Consider the following 12,272-nt stretch of genomic DNA (forward strand, 5'->3'; position numbering starts at 1 on the left):
ACCATTTACACTAGTTTAAATCTGCAAATGACCCATGCCTCATGCTGCAGAGGAAGGCAAAAGTCCCCAAGGTCTCTGCCAATCTGACCCCTAGAAAAATTCCTTCCTGATCCCAAATATGGCGATCAGTTAGATCCTGAGTCCGGGGGAAAGACCCAGCAGCCAGACACCTGGGAAAATATTATCTGTAATAACTCAGAGCCCTAATTCTCCTAACTTACGCCTTTCCTACAGTTTGGCTTTATTGATCACTCACTGCATGAAACTCACCTATGTTTCTTCTCTAGGCTTGGCTGCCCCTAGTGTTTTCTTCCAGGAGTTCCTCTACCCTAGCTCCCTGTTACCACTGCATAGAGGGCTACTGCTATCTTTTTATATTTAGGGTTGAGTTAAGAAGTGCACCTTCCACAGTGAATCAGCAGAAATTCAGCAGCTTTATGCAGCATACTAGTATCTTTTAAAGTGATGTGTCAACAGATGAGCCTCTTATTATTTTAATTGTATTACAAGGCCTCATTATTTTAATATTGAGCCTGAAAAACTAATACATGGGCAGTAAAATCTTTTGTGATCATTTGAATGTTTTGATTCTGCTTCTGTGTCTCTCCCCCACACTCAGTTTGAACATTTTCCTTGCAGGCTCATGCAGAAAATATTTCCCTTTTTACAGCAACTCTACTTCACCCACAGCCACCTGGAGGTAATGGTAATAAATATAGATTAGACTAGACATAATATGCTTTGGCTTCTAGAAAGTCTTATTTCAGGTGTTCGCTAATGATTGATTAGATCTACAGAACTTAGGGACACAGTTCACTACAATTAATGGCCGGTGTGCACGAGATTTTCATAGAATCATAGAATCATAGAATATCAGGGTTGGAAGGGACCCCAGAAGGTCATCTAGTCCAACCCCCTGCTCGAAGCAGGACCAATTCCCAGTTAAATCATCCCAGCCAGGGCTTTGTCAAGCCTGACCTTAAAAACCTCTAAGGAAGGAGATTCTACCACCTCCCTAGGTAACGCATTCCAGTGTTTCACCACCCTCTTAGTGAAAAAGTTTTTCCTAATATCCAATCTAAACCTCCCCCATTGCAACTTGAGACCATTACTCCTCGTTCTGTCATCTGCTACCATTGAGAACAGTCTAGAGCCATCCTCTTTGGAACCCCCTTTCAGGTAGTTGAAAGCAGCTATCAAATCCCCCCTCATTCTTCTCTTCTGCAGACTAAACAATCCCAGCTCCCTCAGCCTCTCTTCATAAGTCATGTGCTCTAGACCCCTAATCATTTTTGTTGCCCTTCGCTGGACTCTCTCCAATTTATCCACATCCTTCTTGTAGTGTGGGGCCCAAAACTGGACACAGTACTCCAGACTTCAGAAGCAGCTAAATGGTTAAGAAGCACAAGTTATTGAATTTCAATGGGATTTGTGCTCCTAAACCACTTTGCTGTTTTTGAAAATTCCATCCTAAATCTAAATATCCTCAGTGGCTCTGAAAAAATCAACCTCAGAAGGATATTCAAATCCAACTAATGTTCCAGTATTGCACCGAGCTCATTGAACTGTTAAGTTTTGCTGCCTCTTGGTGTCAGGCTTTATCCCCACAGGGAGAGAAAGAGAGAGAGAGCTGATAGGATTTAGGGCACATCTAACCAACAAAAGGTGGTGCTAGCCCATTCTGAAGTCCATGCCGCTACATCTTCACTGATATTATTACAGGGGCTAGCTAGATTAAAGTTACTGGAGGCATGCCCACCAGAGCTGCAATCATACCTTCATATGCTGTGGAGACATCATACCTTAGAGAGGAGAAAGAAGAATCTGTATTCTGCCCTGTTCATAGGCAGCTCACAAAAATGGCTTCAAAGTGGTAAGGGGTGAAGAGCAGTGATCCAACAACTAACACAAGCAAAAACCAAACAAACAAGGGTTTAAAAAGGAATATGCCCCGAAAATAGATATTTCTGCATGTTCAATACGTTACCTGAATTCCAGCAGTTAACAGTTGAGGAAATACTAAATATTACAGATTACAAAGACAATTTCAAGTTAAGGCTGAAATTGTCAGTCAATGCTCACATTTCCTTCTGTTGGCTTGGCATTGCAAGAGTATTAAATCAGTGTTAAGTGGTGTATTGCATAATACCTCTTTGCAAGTGTGATGGACCCATGTCTCCGAAAGAACTCATGAAGACATCATCCATTATGATAAGCGGAAATGTGTGTTGTGGGCATTCGGGTACATTTAAGAAGTGTGACATAACTTGGCATTCCTGGGTAGTAAGGGTTTGCACTGAAGGATATCATACTTAAACACTGTTTTTTTCTTTATGAAATCTAAATATAAGATACTACTATTCTTTGATTACTGTACGAACCTAATATAAAGTTTTAGCTGGATTTTCTTTACATTTTATCCTAATTATATATGTTTATATTTCAAAGGCTTTCATAATGCTGAATTAGTACCATCGTAATCATGTAATGACAACATTTCTGGTGGTTTGAGAAGGTGGATGGGAATACGGACTCCTGGGTGCTATTCCAGCCTGCCATAAGGACTCTTGGATTCACTTCTTAACTTTATCATTGGCTTGCTTTGTGACCTTGGGGACATCACTACCTGCGTGCCTCCGTTTCCCCATCTATACAATGGGAATAATAATATTATCTTCCTCGGAGTGTAAGGAGGCTTTAATGATGTTTGTAAAGCATGTTGAGATTACAGATAAAAGACACTATAAGTAGAAATCTTTCCATGGCAACAGACTGAAATGGAGGATTATGACTTCACTGCAGGATCAAGCAAAAAAGATTGCGAGGGATAGAAATCTCATTCAAGTATAAATGCTTAAAAATGGCAGGGAATACAATGAAAAAGGATTAGCCATGTAAACAGCTTTTTACATAAAATACTATTTTCCCCATGTTTGCCCCAGCGTGCAAGTCTTGCTGCAATACCTAGACTTTTTTTTAATACTTTTTATGAAGCCTAAAAAACTTCAGCTCATTTATCATAACAGATTCTTACTGAATGCGGGGGTGATGGATGGGAGGGACACACCATCAATGAAAGACACTAACTGTTTGCTGGTGTAAATATACACAAATTCACTGACTTCAATTGACTCTGTGAATTTATGCCAACAGAGAATTTGGCCCAAATATATTTTCTTACTTCAGCAATCATGTAAATTTTTGCACGCACATAAAACTGCCGTGAAGCAGCATAATAAATCCAGGTGTTCCCCAATGGCATTCCTAGTGTGAAATAATCAGCCCCTTGTATCTTAGCTAGACTTAATAATTGAGCACAGGATGAAAACTGAATGCTCAAAACAGAGCTCCATATTTTACTATTTCTTTAAGACAGAATTTTTCTGTTTTAACTGTCGGATACTGTAAACAATAACAGGCTTACTGAACAAAAAGATTACTACAGAAAAGATTTTTTTTTAAATGGTGATAACTGGTTTTCTGTCTCTAAGACTAAAAAAGTTCAGATGAATCCATTGACATAGAAGTAATAACAGGAATGCCCTCCACCATAATCATTGTACTCGCTTGAAAAAAACTATCAATATGTTTTAAAAATCTGGATGTCTTCTCAAGCAGAGCAACATGTTCCAAATATTTAATCTGCCCATATGATCTAACATACAAACAAAACCTATTAAGCTCTATACCCACTGCACAATTACTAATCCTTTCAAATGTTCTGATCTTAGATACATAAATACACTTCTACCCTTGAACTACAAAAGCTGGATTTTATAGCCAGGCATTTAAAGACAATTGTTCTTTAAGTCTAATCAGAAATTAATTATGCAATGTTCAAAAAATTAGTAGAACCAAAACTGAACTCAATTATAATAATGGGAGGACTACATAGTATTCTTAGAACTTTAAAATTTCAGGTCTCTTGCAAGAAAGAAGTGTCTTTCACAGAAACCCAGCGCTGTTCATTGACAGTCACCCTGCCCGTAAGTGTTTTCAACTTTTGGATTGTGTGAAATGCTGATGAAAATAAAACATTCATTACAGAGAAATACATAATTATCCTAAAAGCAGTAAGGTATAGAACAAAGGAAGTAAAACTTTGCAAGCGACCATGAGGATCTAGTTTTCCCCACACAGACTGTTTTTCACAAACATAAAAGGGGACTACTTAAAAATACAGGATATTTTCTAGAAGTTTATAATATTTGAATTAAGGAAACATTTCTGTTTTAATAAAAGACTTCTTAAACTGTTTTTAAATACAGGCATCATGGTGAGTAAGGAACCCAGCAAATGCTTACTCACAACCTCTGAAAGTGAAGTTGAGCCAGCCGCTTCACTTGCTTTGGAGATTAAATATGCATTGGATCCCAACCGACAGATTAAGAAAAGAAACAAAGCCCTTCAGGTGAGATTTAAAGATATCTGCGAGGCCCAGAATGAACAAAGGGACAAACAACTATCTACAGTACAGCATGCAGACACAAGAGAAACAAAGCCCATCTCTTATAAAGCAGCTTATCGTAAATATATGACAGTGCCTGCACGAAGGTCAATACCTAATGTTACTAAGAGCACAGGAGTTCAGACCTCACCAGATCTTAAAAAGTGTTACCAGACATTCCCTTTGGACCGCAAAAAAGGGAATATTATTAAAAGCGTCTCGGCTGTTGACACCTTTAAGAGTCAAAACAATGGATTTTTAATAGATATTAAGGATGAAGATAGTAAAAACTCAGGGGAGGCTGCTCATTGTAGCAAGGTCAGTGACCTAAAGACAGCAGAGTTTATTTCCCATATTAATGAACGCATGAATGCGGTAGATCAGCCTTCTAGTGACAACTGTTCAGAGGCTTGTAAAAGCACTGATTTGCACAGCTGTACTAAAGAACCTCCTTCTCTTCAAAACTCAGCAGACTCTACTTCACAAGAGCCTGATTACCAGCTGCATGATAATGCAAAACATGATACAGTGCCACCGGATAATGAAGAATCTAATCAATCAGCACATGGGAAAGTGTTTAAGACGGAAGTAGGTACAATTTATTTACCTGCATCCAGTTCACATGCCACACAGCCTGACCGACAAAACTCTGCAGCAGAGACTAAATGGTCACTATGCCCAGCAACAGATGAGGAAAAAAAGAGAACTGTGCATCTTAATGGTCTGCAATCCCAGTCAGTAAACGCTCAGGCCTGCTCAACACAGGCACAGTGCCAATCAGCCGAATGTAACGAACAGACCCTTCAGATAAATGTTTCACCTATGGAAGAAGACCAGCCTTGTCAGACAGCAGTTGCTGTGAGTGAAGAATGCCAACAAATTGTGCCTCACACAGACGTGGTAGACTTGAAAGCACAGCTTCAGATGATGGAGAATTTGATCAGCTCAAGCCAGGAAACCATAAAAGTGCTCTTGGGTGTCATTCAGGAGTTAGAAAAAGGAGAAGCTCATAGAGAAGGGTAAGTATAAACCAAACTGTTTTTAAAAGCTTTCTTAATATGTACTGTCATTTAAATTTGCTAATTTAATCTACACAAGAAGCATAAATCTTAAGTAAATTCCAGTACTGAACTAGTGTCATATCTTTCATACGTACTAAATGTTTTTGCTTTAGAACTATGTCCTAGGTTAACTACATAGCCGCCTTTAAAAATGGGTCTTATTTATTTATATTCCTTAAGTTGAATATTTAGTTGATTCATCTTTCTCGCTATATGTATTTTTGTGAAGGAATTGAATCTATTAGTCTGAGGATTAGTGCCTGAAATGACAATGAAGCTATTTCACTTTTTCTAATATGCACATAACAAACTACCTTTCAGAATATGCATTATTCAGTATGCTTTTTATATCAACAATTTGTATGAACAATAATTCTCTGTATGGCACTAAAAATTAGAAGAAAAGCCTCATTCTATAATAGATTTATCTTTTAAGATTAAGGGATATTAATACAACTCTGAACAATCTCATTAACTGCATGAGAATCTTGATTGTTTTATTCTGTAAACTTCAGAGTTTTTAACCTTATTTGTATTACTTCAGATATTTAATATAAAGGAAGAATTTGAATAGCAAGTTTTCTACACAATGCTGATACTGTCCAAAATATGCAAAATCTTTCATCACAGCCAAAGGAAAAATTATTTTGTAATTATTTCTTTTCTTCCATAAGCTTACACATTTTCTACAAGTAGTATTACTTTTGCATGAGTGCAAGTGATAGTTATTTAACCAGATACAGATAAATTAGTCTGTATCTGATAATTGCAACCCTTGGGTGCTTTTGGTGTCCCATGTACATTATCTTCATTTAATACTATAAGGATCCATTGTCGTCATTTGTTAGTTTTTACTCAATGGCTGCATTTCAGAAGAAACCCTTTTCTAACAGTTGCTCATACATTTTTAAACCCTTCTATAATATACAAGGTTTTAAATTTAACAACACACACACACACACACACAGTTTTTCCCTCTCAAAGAAACATTAGACCTTTTCATTGTGTTTGGAGTAGATTGTATTAGTCACCAAAACAGTAGACTTAAGACTTACACTTTAATTTGTTGATTATTAAGGCACTAGAGAATGTTTTGTCAATCCTTAAATCTCTAAATATAAAGCTTATAAATAATTTAAATGTCAACCAGTTTTCTGAACACATAACCTTTGTTTTAATTTGCTTACAGATAGTTATAGTATGTTCAGGATAGACTGATAGTATTTGGCCTTTCAGACTAAGGATCTACTCTCTCAAGCAATAACCGAAATAATGAACTCAAAGATACTCTTTAAATAAAAAGGGCAACTCCTCACCACCATCAATTCTGCCCCGTATTTCTCCTCACATAGATGGGTCCATTCAATGCACCCAGTCCTATAGCACTGATGAATCGCTTTCCCAAAACCACAACTCCTACCTTAATCAGTGAATGATCCTTTATAAAGTTTTTCAACATGACAAAGCCCTTGTCCTGTATTTCCCCTAATTTATAACAGTAAACGTCTACCTTCAAAATAATACCCAAACTTAACAATATTAGCACTGAAAGACACAAGATGGATGAGGCAATATATTTTGTTCAACCAACTTCTCTTGGTGAAAGAGACAAACTTTCGAGATACAGAGAGCTCTGTGTAGCTCAAAAGCTTGTCTCTTTCACCAACTAAAGTTGGTCCAATACAATGTATTATCTCACCCACCTTGTTTCTCTTGTATCCTAGAACAAATATATCTACATCATCACTGCAAACAATATTAGCATTGACTGTTACACCCATCTTCCCCATATCTTGCAAACTGATCAGAAAGCAAGCCCTTTTCTCACTCTGATCACCAAGATAAGAGGTATTAGAACTCCATTTTGTACTGGGATTATTTCCTGCCCTCCCCCACCACTTTCAACACCCCTCATCTGTGCTCAGATTGTTTAAAATAGGTGAACTGCAACAAGTTCAAACAGTATGCACTTGCAGGCAAGGAACAATGTAATACCTCTGGACGAGTCAACTATTCAACACTGACTATTGTTGAAGTTCCATTAGCATTTACATTCTAAACCCCCTTGGTATATGCTTGTATGCTGGCCATTACAGATGGATATAAGATAGCACACAGCTTGTCAGTCTGAATGCACTCTTTTTTGTTGATCAATAGTTAATATTTTAGTATCAATCTGAATTTACAAAATGGCCTCAATTTTTAAAGATCGGGATACTTAATCCAACATGTAGACTGTTCTCTAATGATGTTTGTCATTGTTTATAATAGTTGAAGAGTTTAATTTTGAAAAAGACCTATTGTGTTTATATTGCTTACTACAGACATGGTAATATAATGATATATTAAGGAGTCATAAGACAGATCCCTTACAATATGAAAAATAATTGGATACAGATCAGAGAATGTAAAATCTTTATTGTAACATGTAGTGTAATCTTTATTAGGATGGCAAGATGGAGTGTAGGGCTGCTCTAACTTACACCAGCTGGCAATAGTCCTTGTGCACCAGGCACACTCTTGACATATCCCTGTGACGGTTTCTCAGGGTACCCAGGACTGTGAGTCACCTTGTTACCCCACTGCCTCAGCAACAGAGAGACTTGCTTGTGCTTACCTGGATGTCAACTCTAGGGTGACTAGATAGCAAGTGTGAAAAATCGGGACAGGGTTGGGGGTAATAGGTACTTATGTAAGACAAATCCCCCCAAATATTGGGACTGTCCCTATAAAATCAGTACATCTGGTCATTCTAGTCAGCAACCTGACACCACTCGCCTGTTAGCCACCCAACCAATCTCGTCAGGGCTCCGCCAGCGCTTACGCTGCTTCGCGGGTAAACATAAGTATACACTAACCCCAGAGCCTCTCTGAAAGTATCCCCTGTAGTATTCAGCTGCTATCACTGGACGCTCTCAGAAGTTACCAGGTTCGCTGTCCCCAAAGGAACAACATACACACAGCCTGACTAAAACATCTCAGGATCAGCTCCTTTATAACATCACAGCCCTGAGATATAGTTATCATGAAAAGAATCATAAGTTTAATACTGGAGATAAGTATTTAAGAGAAACTGAGTAAGGATAATGGAAACATCAATGGTCACATATAAAACAAGTAGAACACGCTTCCTAAGAGTCTAAACTTAACTTTAACAGACTCTCACCTAAAGCAATCTCCCAGCATCCACTTTTCACGAGTGTAAAAAGTGCTGTCCATTTTGCTGCTCCCTCTTATATTCCCAAAGTTCATTGTTTTGCCTCCAGAGTCGGAATAACCCCCCGGTGAATTAGGACAGGTCTATGCTATGGAGGAAAGTCAATCTAAGCTACGCAATTTGAGTTACATTAGTAGCGTAACTCAAGTCGACACAGCTTAGATTTACTTACCGTGAGCTCCACACTACGCTATGTTGATGGGAGATGCTCTCCCATCGACTCCCCTTAGTCTTCTCATTCCAATGGAATAACGGAGTTGACAGTAGAGCGATCTGCGGTCGATTTAGCGGGTCTTCACTAGACCCGCTAAAATCAACCCCCAGTGGCTCGATCACCGCAGCGCGATCCACCGGTAAGTGGAGACAAGCCCTTAGTCTCCAATGTCCTCCCAACCCCATATGCTCTGTATGCAGATTTAGCTTTCATTGTGTTGGCTTACAATGCTTAATTTACATAGCCAATACTGAGACAACTTCCTTTGTCTGACTCAAAGCCTGTTTGTCAACCCTGCCTTGATTTAGACATCTATTTAGTACATATACACAACTTCTTAAATAACATCTGTACATACATCACACAACAATTATGAAGATCAGTATGGTCCTGGATTCATTTAAAATCCCACATGACATTCCTTATAAATACTATGTCAGCAATGTGTTGGGTGTCATGAGTTTATAAGGCCAGTTGGGGCTACTGTTATAGAACAGTGAACCCTCTGCCAATTAGCACTAAGTGGTTCTTAGAGTCATAATCTCTACCTACTTAGAAATGGGGAGTGTTGTGCAGGAGCTGGATACACCACCTCTATGCCAGCCTAGTTTCCCCCATTGCCAAGGGAATTCTCAGAATGCCAGATCTATCTGCTTGCCAGACTGTTTGCATCAACTGAGCAACACAAAGAGATCAAAACACAAAAAAGAACCTGACCCTATGCATAGAGTAAATCCATGCTCCATTGATTAGATTCCATAAGACTAGCTAGAAGAGCATTCTGATCCCTTAGAAAATGTCTACCTCATGAAGACCAATTGTATCTTAATCACACTTTTCCCCAAAATACACAACTCATGAATAAATAAACCTTGCATTGTTCTAGGAATTTTCTTCCATAACTTGTTCATTTCTGCAACTTTTTTTTTCTACAGTGACCAGAAATGCACAAAGTTGTTCAGACTGTCCATCAGTCCTTTTTTACAATGCTAGAATACTCACTTTTATTCAATATCTTGTTCTGAACTGACCCTGTCCTTGGTCACATGGTTTTATGAAAACAAAAAATATTCCTCTAGTTCTATGCCTATCATAGCAGGCTCAACCATCTCTTCTGCCAAAATATCAACGATACTCAGCATTTCTACCACTTCATATTTTTTCACTTATTGAATAATGTACATACACTTCTGAAGTAAATATAGCTTACAAAAATAATTTATCATTAGAAGATAAGCACAAACAGCTTAATATTTGGTAGAATAAAAAGTTTTAACATTTAATCAGACTTTCCTCCATTCAAGAAAGTCAGGGGTCTTAAGTACTGTGGTAGTGCCATGGAATTAGAGCTCAGTGCAGTAATTTTCACTAATATTTTATAGGTCTTGAACTGCTATTATGTACCACTCATCACTAAATGTATCTGTGCCAGCAACAGCTATATCAACATCTCCAGTGCTAGCGGCATCACGCTCTGGGTGACACGCATCCCTGTTTACTTTTTAAGACTGTCATTTCTACATTCTCTCTACTCATATTTGTTCATACAGTAATAACATGCAGTAATACTTGACTACACTGAAAATGCATTCTGAACAAGTGCTGCAAAGAGAGAAGCTGTAATACTTCACAGCAAGTAGAGGGCTCTGTTTGGCTCTTTCTGGTTTACATGCAGAAATCATACATTGGTCACAGTTCCTTCCCCAGTCCTGACATTTAGAGAAATAAAATCTGATGTCTCTTTTGCCTCTGGACTGGGTTCAGATCCCTGTATGCTTTTAACAGAACATTAAAATTAGGCCATAAAGAAACACTACTAGCCATACTGAAAGTCTGAGGTTTTATTTTTTTTAAAAAAATAAAGTTTTGACATATTAAATGTCTGAATGTTTTGTAGAATTTTCTAGGGGAAGCCAAAAAATTTTCTATGTCTAACCTGTGATCAAAGTTCAAAGAGGGAATTGTTTAAAAAACAAACACAGCTTTGTAGGGCTTTTTGTGTGTGGACATTTTAGGCAGTCTATAGAAAATAAAAGCTTAAATTGCACAAGTGACATATGTAAAGTATCTATTATATAATCACTATTTACTATTTGGTTAGCTATTCATTTCAACAGAGAAAAGTCTAACTTTCTTTGTAGTATAGCAAACTGCTACAAAAGTGACGTGGAAAAAACTGGTATATGATTGTGGAAAAAGCCATTTACAGTATTATTTATTTAGATTATGGGAAATGGTGATGGGGATGGGGATACAGTGAGCTAAAACTTAGGTTTAGACTTACAGGGTAAGTTAAAGCTGAGTATGTATTCGATATTGTGTAATCGTTATCAAAACTAAAGATACAAGATGCAGATTCAAAAACCAACAAACAAACCACAAACTCCCTGCTGGCAATTGAGGGCAGATATTTGGAATACCTTCCAGTGAACTGTCATAATCATGTAGTCAGGTATTTCTCATTTAAATGCAATGGATACACATTTTTTAGCCAAATTCTCTGTTTCATCTGTGCAGTCTTAGTTATGCCAGTGAGGTTACACAGGAGCCACTGAAAGCAGAATTTGAACCACTGTCTTAAAAATTGGTTAACTACAGTACTGTACATGGAATTTATGTTGAATATGCAGTGCTTGAGCATTAGGAGGATTGCAACATACTTAAGTGATTTGTTAAATTGTAGAACATCCGTGGCCTGTCCTTTGAAACTTCGAAGTATGACTAATGGCTATAAGCTAAGCCCTTTGTACTATATAGCAAAGTAGACTGAAATTCTGTAGAAAGGATCTGATTTATGTGGCAGAGCTGTATGGGATTATATGACAATGTCAATTAAAAATCCATCAAGGTAAAATTTTCAGAAGATTCTAAGCGACTTAAGACCTTAAGTCCCATTGACTTACAGGCTGGGACTGGATGACAGGGGATGAATCACTCAAATTGACCTGTTGTGTTCATTCCCTCTGAAACATCTGGCATCAGCCACTGTCGAAGCCAGGATACTGGGGTTGGTGGACCATTGGTTCTGACTCAGTAGGGCCAATCTTATGTTCTTAAGTCACTTAACATTTGAAAATGTGTTGCCCTTTTCAGAGTATTTTTCAATAAACTTAAAATGCACCATAGTGAGAATATATAATTGTTATTTGCACTGAAAAGATGTGAAGCAGCTCCTAGGCTAACTTCAGCTGTCTGGAGCTCGTAGAGCTGACTGAGTCTTAAAGTTTAAAATTCAGGATTCACACTTAATTCAAATGAATATGGGTGCTCATATTCGTTACTGCTATTGTTTGGAATAGTATTTTCGTGTCTGACTGGAAGGCAGTATAGAGA

General features: G+C 37.8%; 2 protein-coding genes across 4 annotated transcripts in view; one reads left to right on the forward strand and one right to left on the reverse strand.

Annotated features, from left to right (window-relative positions):
- The window catches only part of DOCK1 (dedicator of cytokinesis 1), a 540,600-nt gene that overhangs the window by 311,519 nt on the left and 216,809 nt on the right, over positions 1-12,272 (reverse strand). The gene's annotated exons all lie outside the window — the stretch shown is intronic.
- INSYN2A (inhibitory synaptic factor 2A) overlaps positions 1-12,272 on the forward strand; it is an 80,761-nt gene that overhangs the window by 16,703 nt on the left and 51,786 nt on the right. For both annotated transcript variants that reach the window (XM_074959162.1, XM_074959161.1), the window contains exon 2: positions 4,269-5,466. In XM_074959162.1, coding sequence (XP_074815263.1) covers positions 4,274-5,466 — 1,193 coding nt within the window. In that variant the 5' untranslated portion in view covers positions 4,269-4,273. The remainder of the gene's footprint in view (positions 1-4,268; positions 5,467-12,272) is intronic.

Source organism: Natator depressus, chromosome 7 (genome assembly GCF_965152275.1).
Source record: "Natator depressus isolate rNatDep1 chromosome 7, rNatDep2.hap1, whole genome shotgun sequence".
Lineage (NCBI taxonomy): Eukaryota > Metazoa > Chordata > Testudines > Cheloniidae > Natator > Natator depressus.